Genomic DNA, 14,144 nt, shown 5'->3' on the forward strand with positions numbered 1-14,144 from the left:
CTCGACTTTATCTAAGGTTAGTTAGTTTATCTTAGTTTTGTGTCTTTACTTGTGGCTTTGTTCCTCTCTGCTAAAACTTCAGATGCCATTAACATGCTCAGGAAACCTTGGGATGCTTCTCTTCCCTGTAGTGAAAATTCCTAAAAGTCTAATCTGAGTGTTTTCTATGAATGCCAACGAGTGGCTGTTTCCTCTCGTCCTGTCCAATCTCCTGAGTATCACCATCCACCCTGCTTGCTGCCTATAGACAGATATTAATTCTGAGACATACGGATGCTGCATTGATCCAGAGAGCGATTCTAATAGGACACAGAATGAAATCCTCTCTCCAGATTTGATGGCGACTGGACGTGATGGAAGTGTTAAGTGATGGAGCACAAGGTAATTCCACCCACTGCAGGGGGAATGTTCTAACGTGTGCAATGAAGGCTTGTCAACTGCACTCTTTCTTATAGTTTTCTTAGTACCTAATCATAAATGTCAGTAATCAGCGTGGACAATGGTCGGGGGGGGGGGGAGGTTTGTCGGATCGGACTCGGACAACATTTCATCTGACATTTGATAAAGGTCACGTGGCGACATAACCTGCCGTTCTGTGAAGTATTGACCAAAACGATTCTCCAGTCTAAACCCTTGTCGGAGAACGAGTCCGAACCGATCCAAGTAACTTCAGAATCAGAGGTTTATTATCATTGCACAAAATAGTCCAATGAAATGTACACATTCCTACACACACATCTTTCCACATTCATAGATAATACAACTTCAAAAGATAAACCAGCATAATAATTTCATCGTAATAGGCACTGTAAAATAATTAAGTGCATATGAGTACAGCCAGTAGAGTCTCTTTAAATGTGCACAGAAAAAATAATTATTGACTTAATATATTTCAATTACACATTAAATCTCCATGTTACCTTTAACGCATGAGTTCAATATAATAGGTCACTAATTAAGTTGTTTTCCAACATGATGACTTGGAGTGATTATATCAATCATCGCCATGATGATTAAATATTTAAATCATTCTCAAGTTATTTGATTTGTTCACACTTACTCAACATGATAACAACTTCATTAAAAGGGACCCTTTACATAAAATTTATGTAGTTAAATGGAAATTTACTACAAATACATAAAATCACAGTTTTAAGAGTGAGGACAAAGACGCTGGTACAATCTGTGACTTTTATTTCAGGCTGTGAAACTTGTGTGAACCCAGGACAGATTTTTTATTTTTTTATCCGCAACAACAAATCTTGGCCACAAGTCATTAATATCCGGCCTTGAAGTCCAGGCTGGTTTCTCAGCAGTAGTGGGATGAGTTGATGTGAGTTCCTCCTGCACATGGACAGTGCATGTGTTTCTGAAGCATGGGATGAAAAAAAAAGAAAGCAATGCTGTATTTCACATTAATGACGTTTCTCTTCGTGCTCACTCTGCAACACGTCCTCCTCTTTAACCTCAGCTGCAGAGAGGTCACTGAACTCCCTGATCCTGAACTCCGACCCCTGCAGAAAACGTCTATGTATTCAAATTATGAGCACATAGGTCGAGAACATTTTAGCTTTTGTCTGTGTTTATAGATTTCACCAGGGTTAAGTTTTTGTTAGATTGAATTTTTCTGGCCACGGTGGTGAATTCATTTGAGACCCACCGCTGGCGATAGAGTAAAACCAGGAAAGCTTTTGCCAATCCAAACACAGTCCTGCAGTAAAAACACAGACACCCAATGGGGTATCTATTTCATTCTGACATTAATTTGCAGTTGTTATCCGTGGTTCGCTTTTCCCACAAATACTGAGGGGTGTTGGGCACAATTCAAAATAACATTCACGAGTCCTCAATCAAAAATCTAAGTCATATCTCCACCAAGGCCCAACAGTCCCCTGGAATTCAACCAAGCTGCGACAGCACAAACTCATAGGTATTTTATGCTCTTTTGGAATATGCCCCCAGCATTGTTTCAGTGACCCTGGTTTGAATATTGGACTGTTTCTCAAACCGTTGGATGCATTGTCCTTGGTTCGACCCTCTGATGAATTCCACATCAGCTGGATCCTGGCGGACCCTCAAAAACTTGACAGGAAGGTCTTATGAAAAAGCGTGAGCTGCATTAAGTGTGAGGGGTTTCAGAAGCTGTCAGAATCTAATGAGCTAGATTGTGTGGGTTTAATAAATAAATAATAAAGTTTGTGGAGTCATTGTGGCTTTGGATTCTGTTTTATAACACTATTCAAAAGTTGTTCAAATTAAAGATTATTCAGTTTGGCGTCAAAGCTTTGCCACAAGACCCACCGGATTTAATTTGGTTTATTGAGGAAATAACAGAGTTGGTGATAATAATACCCTGGCAGGTTGATTTCTCTTGTTACCTCCGCCAAGGTGATTGTGTTTGCTTGTTATTTCGCAGAATCATGCAAAACTAACAAATTTTCTGGAGGCGTGAAATCATTAATCTCACTATCTGTTGTCGTCTTGTCTCTAATGACAGACGCTGGTATGCTCCGGAGTTTCTCTCATAATGATCTAAAAGCTGTTTCAGTGTTTCTTTTCCACAGGGAAATAATAAAGTGACACATTCTTTTCATAATAAGAACTCTGACATTATCCCGGCAGCAGCAGTGTTGAGTCACAGCTGAAGAAAGGTGGAGGGATGTGAGGTTACCTGAGCTCGCCTCTCTTTTCTATCTGCACATTTCCAGACTACATGTCCCGGTGAGGGGTGAAATCTGTTTTTCTGTAATTTAAAACCACCACAAGATTTTGGAGGCAGGAGCCAAAGGTCTAAGCTTTTATCCAGCAGTCCTCGACAATATCTCTATTTTATTGGAACCGACTGACGTGACAGAAATATGAAACTTCACCTCACTTGGTGATAGAACAGGGATATTTCCTCCTCCTCCAGAGATCCCAGCCGGAGTCTATTATAAATATTGGTATTATAATGCATCAGTAGGACAATGTCAAGTGAGCTGTGCAAGGTGATAAAACAACGGGGGAATTATCAGGCAGATCTGCAGCTTTATGGAGCATCACAGAGCTTTTTAGCTCGTTGTACATCTGTCCAGCCCAGAACTCCACTGCTCCGCTTCACCCCCACTGCTCTCAGATTAATTTAGTCTCTTACAAGCATCTGTATTCATGTTTAATGCTGTTAAACACCAGTGGGACCCTAAGTGCTCAGCAGGCCGACACAGATAGACACCATGAAGCAGTTAGCGGCTACAGATTCAGATATTTCCCTCTGGAGTTGGTCGACACACTTGAAAGAGATTAAATGACACAAACGTGACAGCAGATGAAAAATTTTGGATTCCCAAGAAAGTTCCTATCAGAATCTTTCTAGGACATTATAAATGGATCTTGATACCTAGGCATACCTAGGGCACTGATATCTATGAGTGTGAGTTCTTTGGTGCAGCATTATTGGATTGAAGGGACTGTTGGGCCTTGGCGGAGGTTTTCGTTCTGAGTGACTTCCTCTGTGGACAGATGGGTTGTGAGCCACTAAAAACCTCATTAACCTTTAGAGAGGATCTTGGTGCAGACCTGGATAATAATGCTTCGTGTAATTGGCGATAAAGTGGTCAATCAGCATTGGTGGAGGTGGTGCTCTCATGAGTCGCCTTGAGTGATTTACATTTTAGCAGAAACACAGTCGTTGTGCAGTGACGAACATATTCTTAGTTTGCACCCAAATATTATTTCTTTTTTTTCACTTTTAAATTATAACTTGCGTTCTTGATGGTTTTCATCTGCACTTGTTTGTCTGAATGTCAGCTGGATTACACAAAAAACTACTCAACCGATGTCCGTGAAATCTGGATAAACGGGTGGAAGTCTCTGAGCACCCTGTAGTTTTTTTTAATATTGTTCATACAGACTCTCGAAATGTTCCTCATTGAGCTTATGTCTTCCCTGGCTTGACCATTTAAGATGCTATACTTAACCTCATGTGACCTTTGACCTCAACCCTTAGGAACCAGTGCACAGCCACATCCGCTGACACCACTGATTCACAAGGTGAAGAAGGGCTGCAGAGGCATAATTGGATTTTTCCTCTTACCTAACCCAATATTGTTGTATTTTCAAACTGTGAAAGAAAAAAATCCTATTACTGCACAACTCCCGTGTCCTTTTGTCCCAGTCTGCTGTTCAGTCGGGGGTGGGGGGGTGGGGGGGTAGGTACCCTGCTTAGTCATAGACGGCAACTGGGGACGAGATGAGAAGCACAAAGGAAATATTGTGCATTGAGCTGGAGCAATGACCCTTGTCCCTCACGTGTCAACACCTATTGTATAAATCTTCTTTTTTTCTGGTTCACTTCAGACTGCAGGGGGGGGGGGGCGGCGTTTGCAGCTCGGGTGCAATTCTATAACATGAACGTAGAGCCGAGCGCAGAGTGTGACTGTGGCTTCTACTGCTCAATCAGGAGAGGCTTCAACTTGTAAATAGAAAAAAACAATCCATTGCTGTGCTCAGTTGAAGAAGGTCTCGACACTGGTGGTGGTTGATGGGATCTAGAGAATGTTCAAAATGTAGAAACTGAATATATACAATGATGTCACACAAAGGGGATTGAAAGAAAGATAAATGAAGTTAGTGATTGTTGTGCGGTCTCAGAATTTGTGGTTTACTTTATAAACAATAACACCAAGACAAGCAGAAGATGAATCATCTACAATGAACTGTAGATGATTAATTCCATTAATTGAGCTGTTTCGGTTTTTATTTCGTCGCTTTCAAACGTTCCGATCATAACAATATCCCAGTGTGAAAAAACCCTGATTAGATTCAATTAGCAGCTCTCAGAGAACGTTGAGAATTAAAGTGTTTCTCTGCTGAAATATAATTTTCATATCCGTTCCTGTTGCTAAAAACCACAGCACACAGGAGTTAGCAGCAGATTTATAACTGACCTCTAATACTTGAGTTGCCTGTGAAAGCAATCAGCGTTTCTCTTCCTCCTCTCAGAAACATCCACATTATTCCCCTCAGCTGAAATTACAGCAGGAAACTGTGGGTTGTGTTTTCTTTTTTTTTTCAAATGTAGAAATGTGTGTTTCTTGAAGGTGCGCTGGCCTCTGACAAATGGTTTTATAAGTAGTCCCCCCCCCCCCACACATTCATTTATTGTACATTTGTTGGAAAGTGTTAAACGTTTAAATCACATGACCTGAGAAGTGGAAAGCCAACATCTGAAGGAGAAGAGAATCTTTTCTTGTGGTTCTGATTATCATTTTTCTTCCAGCGAACATCCTAATAAAAGCTCCAAAAAACTGAAGAATAGCCCAGAATAAGAGGTCACTTTACTAAGCATCAGCGCCCCCTGGAGCCACACGTGGGGATTTAATCCTGTTGGGCTCCTAGTCAAAATTAAAAAGTGATTTTCATCTGAAAATCAATGTGTTGACTGTGTCGTCACACTCACTGAACTGTAACACAACTGAACGGTGGATATTACCCACGATCCCCGGCTTCCTGATCCAGAAAAGCCGCCGGTGCCACGGTGCAGTGAACTGATTCAAGTTTTTATTTGGATCCACTTGTGGTTTCAGTCCTTTTAAAAAACTGCACAAGATTAAGCAGATGTTAAAATATGATTTGGCCTGAATCTCTGATGTATTAACAAGCCTGAGATTCAATCTGTCATCAGCCTGTGTCGACTGAATATGATTAGAATAAAGTCTGTGTCTCACCTCTTCATGTAACCTCCCTCTCTCTCTCTCTCTCTCCCTCTCCCTCTCTCTCTCTCTCTGTGTCACCCACACAAGAGCAGTTTGTCTTCGGGACCGGCTGACGTTCCGGTTCTGCCACACTCTCCGCGTGCTGGGCCGGTGCCACTTGTCCAACGTGCGAGCTCAGTGCTGTAGAACCTGCAGCCAGCGTTCCCGACCCGCCGGCACCTCTCGCCGCTGAGGTGCAACCACCGAACACAACCACTCACACGCCAGCGAGGGTCACTGATTGGCCCAGTGACTCATGAAAAGTAGTGAAAAGGTTTAAAGTCGACAATCTGAGCCTCCTCCTCATTTCTTCACCACTACAGACGAATCATGAATCGGTCATATTTCAAAACTGAGAAACTTTGGAACCAATTACACAATCAAATGAGGCTGTAAGAAATTGGAAATATAACGAATCGTAGCCTTTTCTCTTAGTTAAACAATGAGAATGTAAACATCTGTTTTGCACTTATGTTATTATTATTATTGTTATTATTGTTATTATTCCGTCTGAACAGATTTAATGAATCAATATGTCTTTGCAACAGATGTGGTGCTACATGAAATAGAAGAGTCTCCCAGAAATGTAGCCAGTGTCATAGTTCATCCATACATGTGTAGATAAACCACTTATTAATTAATTGGTACAATGCTTTCATGTTATTGACAGCAGCAGAGAGTGTACAGATTGAATCAGGTATAAAAGTTCCCAATGTGGTTTTACGTTAAATGTGGTACAAGTTAAATAAGTCGTGCATAAATTCCTTGTGTGATGTTAATAAGCCGCTGACCGCTCGCTAAGCCCCGCCTCTTTAGATACAGATGCTATGTGCCTGTCAGGCTTTACAATCCCCTGCAACAGTGGTTGATCGAACTCTGTGGTAAGTTTTGAAACGACGTGAGCTGGATTTCAGGAAGAAGTTGACAAAAAAATTACAAAACACAACTTCTAGGGAAGAAACTGGGAAGTCGCTCAGTCGAGAACACGTCTCCACCAAGGCCATGAATTCAATCCGGCTGCGCCACAGTTCACACACTCATAGATTCTATAAATCTTTTATGAATGACTTTTTTTCATCCAGATCCGTGAGTTATTCCCTTTGGGAAATAGTCAAAGGTTGACAAAAAAAAAGTTTGATGTGGCAACGTTATAGGAGGTGAAAAAACATCCTCCTGTCTCATCCTCCCACCAAGTTTTCCGACTATTGGATTCTGTGGTTTGTTGTGCAGACAAACAAACAACTAGGATGTCAGTCAGTAGAGTTCATTCCTCTGCGGAGGCCGAGCAGTCGCTGTAGATTCAACCAAACTGCAACACATTTCACACACTCATAAATGTTTTATGAATGATATTTATTCATCAAGATCCATGAATTATTCCCTGGGGAAAAACAGTAAAATGTTGACAAAAACCTCATCTCACAATGTTAAAGAAAGTGAAAAGAAATTCAGCTCGTTGATCTGGATCCTCAAAATGAATTGTGTTCTTCCAACACGACATCCTTCCACCAAGACTCGTGGAAATACATTCAGTTGTTTCTGTGTCATCTTGCTCATAAACAAACATACAAACCAACTAGTACGCAATCGGACAATCAGAGATATTATCTGAGTTCATCTACAGCGGGAGAGTTTTGGCTCCTAAGCTGTGATTGGCCAGTTGCAGTCTGGCGGAGCAGGCTTTAGCGAACGGTCAGTTACAAAATGTCCGATGTCCACAGCAGCTTGTAAGAGTCCTTTCTTTGTTTTAAAGCCAATGTATCGGTAACAGTTGATGTTAACTTTTTTTTCTTAAAGGGACTCTTACCTTTGTTGCATTTTTACACTTTTTTTGGATAAGGTTAAATTGGTATTAATAAGGTAATGACACTCTAAAATGCAAGACAGACCCACCAGGAGTAAAAACAAACAATTATTTCACTCTCATAATATTTAGTGAAAACTTCAACCAATAAAATTCTTCGGACCGAAGGACCTTATTGGCCGACAGACCTGTCTGTTTGCTGCATGGAAACAGACAGGAAGCCCGTCTGCTTCTTGTGGCGCATTCGGGCCCGCGTCATCAAGGCATGTGAATGTAAATGTATATAACTTACCGAATCCATTGCTTTGGTAAACAAAAACTCACGTGCGTGCGCGGAGGCAGTAGATTGTAAGTCTGCTTTTTAAATAAGGTTTCTTCAAAAAAACACCGCGGATGGGAACGAGGGGGTGGGGCATTGGAGGAAGGCGGGATGATTTGAATGTGCTGTAATTCTCAAATGCAACAAAGGTAAGAGTCCCTTTAAGTCACAAAGTAAATTGTGATATGTGATTCTTGGTGCTCGAGGCCACGCAGGCTCCAGACGCTTCAGGTCGGGTATCGGCAGGGCCAGTGCCTCATCTACTTGAATATTGGGTCATTTGATGTCAATATCTGTTTATTAACCACTTTGGAATGGAGTCAAATTCAGCATTTCAGAATAAATGTTTTTTTTTAAGCAATTGTGAAAAATGTGTAGTGTCACAGCACATTTTGGTTGCATAAGTAATTATTATGTCTTATTCAACCTGATCCTTGTAGTTTCCGTTGTGTTATTGACACTTGACTCCTTCGTCTTTTGTGCTTCTTCCTACATTCAGAAAAAAACCCTTACTGACACTCAGTGTGTGTGTGTGCGTGCTCTTGTACAGCTATCTTTGTGAGGACCAGTTTGAGTCTACAACCTACAGAGGACCTCACTTTCCCAAAATGTCCTCACTTTGTGACCCCCTTTTAATGGACTGTTTGGGGGTTAAGACTTGGTTTTAGGGTTAGAATTAGGTTAAGGGTTAGGGTTAGGCATTTCGTTTCGACGGTTAGGTTAAGGGGCTAGGGAATGCATTATGCCAACGAGTGTCCTCACTAAGACAGCTGTACATACGTGTGTGTGTGTGTACTTAAAGTCTTTGCAGCAGGAATTGAAAAGTAGCTCTGACTCATCAATGCCATAGCCTCCAGGCAACCTCCTGTATTTCTATATATTGAACGAAAAATTAATTGCATGGCAAAAATAGATTAAAAATAATCTATGTTCCTTTGTGAAAATAGATTGGATTATATTCTCCCATGAATCCAGCTGTGTCTGTGCAGCTCCAACTTTTCTGTGCTGGAAGAGACGATTGTTAACAAACCTCTGGAGTTATTTTCTGTATCTGTTGAAGCTAAACTGATGTCAGACGTAACAAAACCTCTCTGTTGACCGAAGTACGCTGTGTCCTCAACAATCACCACCAGAACCAAAGTGTGGCTACATCTCACAGTTAAAAGTCATTCTTTATTAGGTATTATTATTTGATACTGTGTAGTATTAATGTGTATTAAAGTAAAATATAAATATCTTGTCGACCTATATTATGTGAATGTGTAAATCGGTATAACTTGGAAGAAAACAGTTTTTTTAAATATTTATTTCTTTGAAATTGATTTTAAATTGACAGATAATGGAAACAAGTAATTGGATCATCATCACATGCTTCCTTCACTTGTTGTCTCAGAATTACATCCAGGATTCAGGTAGTGATGATGACGTGTGTCTCTCTGGTGGAGTAAACATCACGGCAGATTTATTTCTTCATGTAGAAGAAACATTTTCACCTTTATAAAAAAAAACAGGTTTCATGAATGAGGAGCGGAAGAGTTTAAAATGTGTTTTTGAGAAAACTCAAAATCCCTGACTGTTGACATGGTAACACATGGCAACAGCGAACATTAGTGACCGGAGATGTTCAGCCACACAACAAAAAGGTTAGCCAGTGTTTTGGAAGTGAAAAAGGATGAAAGTAAAAAAATAAAAACATTCTCAGTTTTCTTTCTATTCCTTTCAATTCTACTTGCGTGTTTTTGTTATAAGAACAAGAAAAAAACTGACTTTTTTATTCTGCACACACTCACACTCCCTCCCTACTGAGTTACACTTTCTAGACAATCAGGCGTAACAAAGGGTCAATCAAATTATTTATGAACTTGTCCCCAGTGTAGTTTGTTCCTTTGTTCATTTTTAAGTTCAAATCAAGATGTTAATCAAGTGGCTGATATAAGATGCTGAGCTGCTCACAGTGAGTGTTTCTCAACAGAAATAATGATTATATAGTTATTAGTGTTTAAACACAACATGGAATTCAGTCGGTAAACTATACACTTTAATGAGTTACCATACAACTATAAGTTTTGCAGCAACTGTTAATTGTTTATTAATCAATCAAAGATGAATTATAGATATATATATATAGAATGTTTAAAATACGACTAAATAACACTTATGGAAACATACATTTACAGCCGTGGTCCTCAAGAATTCATGAATTAATTCTGTATATACATTAAAAAAGTTAATGACACTAGCACCCACAAGCGTTCCATGTAAATAAACAAAGCATCAAACTGTTCACTGAATTCAAATCATTGAGTGTAGTTGGACTCACACTTGACAAGGGGTTTACTGAGAATTTAATGGTTTTTAATGGTACTTGATTCCTTCAAAAGAATAAGAGTTCAGATCGTATCACGTTCGTCAGGATGCAGGACAACGGTAGTGCTTCACAAAGAGTTCAGTCATCGAGGAAACTGATGGAAAAGAGTTACAGGAAATAGATTCTGCATTTAAAATAAATAATCGGTGAATAATCATGAGGCAAAAAGACAGAGTGAAGATTATTATGAGGCTCAAATCTGCCAACACACAACTACTGTTCTGAACATGAAGATTTAATCCAGTTTATCGTCAGTGAAATCAATAATCAACAGGAGGCAGCGTCACCATCTTGGTGAACTCTTCATAATTCACTGTCCCGTTCGACTTGACGTTGGCTTCTTTGAAGAGGTCGTCCACTAAAAACACAAAACACACACAAGAACACAGAGCAGTGTTTCTTAAGTGACCGGGAGAAAACTGATCAAAACTCCAGTAAAAAGCTTATTTGTTAGAAAGTGTCCCCTACAAAAAGATTAAGATGAGGAGATTATATAGATCTGAGGTAATTATCTTCTTACAGCCGCAGCTTACAGTCAAAGAGAGGAAGACAGAAGACCAAGTGGTAAGAAATAGAGAAATGTCCATAAGTTACGACTTTCACTACAGACAGGTGAAGTGTAATACCTGACTTTTATTAGTTTTATCACAGTAGTTACGTTGAAGTGTTTAAAACAGTGATGAAATATTGAGGTATTTTTACGTTTTATTTGTTCCTCATATTATATTTCTTCTGCACTCAGTTTATATGAGAACTTTAATTGTTCAGCTATTTTGGAGATTATGATTTTAAATACAATGAAAAATCAGTGTACTTTGAATAAAACAGCATATTAAGTAATATTAACTTGCTACAACAGTTTAATCTCAATTAACACTCAATAACATGATACCCAGCATATGTTGATCTCAACTGTGTCTTTACTGAGGCTCAAATTTGACCAATGTGTAAAGAGACAATTTGGCCCTAAATCCACCTTTACTCATGAGGATGAATTATCTTTATGCTTGAAATGTTACAACTAAAGTTTCACATTCACAAAAATATCGGAACATTTGTATGAGATAGTAGATGAATGTAGAATGACTCAAAAATGAAACACAGCGACTTCACAAATCAAAAAAACGAGCAACGTAATAGAGTAATTTAATTCGAGCCAGCGAAGATCTCCTGAATATTCAGATTTACAACAGTGAGCTCATCCTCAGCTGCTTCCAGTTGATACAGTTTCTGCAGTTGAGAGCTCCACAGTGCAGCTGTCTGAGTGGCGTCAATACTCGACGTGATGGAAGAGTCTCCGCTGGGAAGCAGCCGAGCCTGGTTTGAATCTAAACTGCTTGATGTGCACAGCGGCAGGCAGCACCACTCAGAGCTAAGTCTGTACGTTGCTTTGAGCCCAGAAACCCAATGAATATCTGAGGTTGGGGCTTTGAAATCCAAAAGCCATCGAAATCAATCCCACAGATTTAACCGGAGACGAGCGTCTCTGCAGGAAACCGTCAAGACGACTGTTGTCATCACTTCACTGTCAACAGGAAAACCTAAGCCACTGTCTCCCCTTCAATCACAGTTTGAAAAACGCATGTAAGAAAACCTGTAAGTGCAAATCAGAGACTGTATGTAAAGACGGATGACATAACAGGCCTCCATGGAGCTGAGATGCCTCCATCACCCCCTGGTGGCTGGCTGCAGTAACGCTCATTAATGGTCCAAACCAAAAATACATTTCAGAGATTTTCTATCTTTTTAGGCAGCTCTTATCACACGGATTTGCTTCTTATTAAATCGAATTTAGACTCGTGCATGTCAGCTGCTCCTCCCCAGACTGGCTCTGAATGAAGTCATCGGCACAAGGTGACAGCGTCCTTATGTGGGATTTAAAAACATTTAGTATATATTTAATGTATCAGATCAGATTTCTTGCCAAACGTATATATACCACTCTCATAAATATTCTTCAGCCAACAGCTGTCTGCGTAAAGACTGATAACAGGTGGAAACTAAACCTGAACAAGGGAGATTGGGACAAAAGAACCCATCACGCTGCTGAAAACAACGATTTGTCACTGCACGAATTAAACAGACAAGAACATTTTTAGAGCCGTTGGTGTGTGAAATGTGTCTCTTGAGATAAGTGATCTGTCTGCAGCTTCATACAGATGAGATGAGAGTGGTGCTATTAACCTTCTTGGATGATCAGACAAAATAATTAGTCGTCCCAAGCTGTGGCAGTTTTGGCCACAGCTTGTAATCTCCATAACTCATTCTACTCCAAATATCACGATTATATATACATATTGTTAGGGCTGGGCAAGTTAACTCGTTTTAATCGAGTTAACTCAAGTGATGAGTTAACTCGATTGTTTATCCGCCAATTATTTTCTTTTTTCCTGTTCTCCAGCAGTCAGCAACAGACTTTCACAAAATAAAAGCCTGACTTTCACAATAAATAATCAAACCTGAGTGAATGCGAGATAAAATAATTAATCGAGTTAACTCATCACTTGAGTTAACTCGAGTTAACTCGATTGAAACGAGTTAACTTGCCCAGCCCTACATATTATATATGCATATTATTTACCACAGCCTTACGACACTGAAAAAATCAAGTCTGTCCACACGGAGACAAACCTGAAGATACAAACTGCAGGAGCAAATTAATTTACTTCCTGAAAGTAAAGGTGATGAGAAACTGACCAGGAGAGGAGCTATTATATTATACTATAAGCAGGCAGGTCACAGCACAGCTATACAGAAGCACTGGTAAATCGTGGTTGATTTAGGGAAGTGCTGTGAAATCCAAGAGATGCTGAGGCCGACCCTCACTGGACTGCTTTCCTAAATCTCATGAATATACAGTAGGACCTTCCCATCGAGTTTTTGTGAACAATGTAAGACTCAGACTACTTTTAAGCTACGGGTCAGCACTTCACCGTTACAGTTTCATATTAAATCCAGTGATGAAAATAAACAAACACTCCAAACGCTTAGAGACGGGCGTGTAACTCTGACCCCTGCATCCATGTGCTCACTGTGGATTATATAACAATGTATGAAAAGCCCTTTTATTGATCGAACTGGATGTTTTTTGTTGTAGCTCAAGTGTCAACACAGCAACTCATTCACTGTGAGAAGAAAAAAACACATTGTGCAGAGTTTCCAGTTTCCCTTTCTCCTCAGATTCAGTTGTGACCTTACCTTCTTTGTCCGTGAGCTTCTCTCCCAAGATGGTGAGCTTTGCCCGCAGCTCCGACGCCTGGATGTATCCTTTCTTCTGCTTGTCCGTCATCCTCAAGGCCTCCAGGATCTCTGACTTGGGGTCCTCCTGTTGCATCTGTCTGTGCATCATCGTCAGGAAGGAAGAGAAGTCCAGCTCACCGGACTTTGCTAAACAGGAATCGAACACAAAACTTTGACGGAAGAAACGATGCAAAAGTTGACAAGAATCGCATTAATGCAGCACTAAACTCAGATGAGGCTCAGTGGAGCTCAAACCTCCGACAAAGCCCAACAATCCTCTTAAATTCAAACAAGCTGCAACAGATTTCACACGCGCGTGGATATTAAATATGACTAAATGTGACAGATTCCCTGGAGGTCGTAAACGCCCTATTTTGTAATGTTAAAGAAAATTTGAGAAATGTAGAAAAGTGGGAATTGTCAGCTCATACCAGATGTAATAAAAGTCACAGGGACGTATTTTCAGTCATTTCAGACTTTTTAAATTATCTTCAACTTGTAAAACCGAGTACAAGGTCAACTCGAGGATAGAAAGACTGGAATCATCTCATCAATTTGAGAAAGAAAAGGTGTTTTTTTGACTCAACTCTTTAATGTTGATCTGAAGGTTTTTCCTTTTTCCCTGTTTAAGGAATGGTATATTTCATAGACATTTCAAGGGTCTGAGGCTACAGCATGTCA

General features: G+C 40.0%; 2 protein-coding genes across 2 annotated transcripts in view; one reads left to right on the forward strand and one right to left on the reverse strand.

Moving 5' to 3' along the window:
- LOC132998838 (A disintegrin and metalloproteinase with thrombospondin motifs 7) overlaps positions 1 to 5,925 on the forward strand; it is a 72,084-nt gene extending 66,159 nt beyond the window's left edge. Inside the window, exon 24 of the mRNA XM_061068584.1 lies at positions 5,783 to 5,925. Within this exon, the coding sequence (XP_060924567.1) occupies positions 5,783 to 5,925 (143 nt within the window). The remainder of the gene's footprint in view (positions 1 to 5,782) is intronic.
- A 4,106-nt stretch (positions 5,926 to 10,031) lies between these two features.
- LOC132998881 (calmodulin-like protein 4) lies at positions 10,032 to 13,686 on the reverse strand. The gene is made up of 2 exons (XM_061068624.1): positions 13,422 to 13,686; positions 10,032 to 10,581 (listed from the first exon to the last, which is right to left on the reverse strand). Exons 1-2 carry the CDS (start codon positions 13,570 to 13,572, stop codon positions 10,484 to 10,486), a joined length of 249 nt encoding a protein of 82 aa, XP_060924607.1. The 5' UTR covers positions 13,573 to 13,686; the 3' UTR covers positions 10,032 to 10,483.
- Positions 13,687 to 14,144: the final 458 nt, after the last annotated feature.

The sequence above is a fragment of the Limanda limanda genome, chromosome 3 (assembly GCF_963576545.1).
Source record: "Limanda limanda chromosome 3, fLimLim1.1, whole genome shotgun sequence".
Taxonomy (NCBI): Eukaryota; Metazoa; Chordata; class Actinopteri; order Pleuronectiformes; family Pleuronectidae; genus Limanda; species Limanda limanda.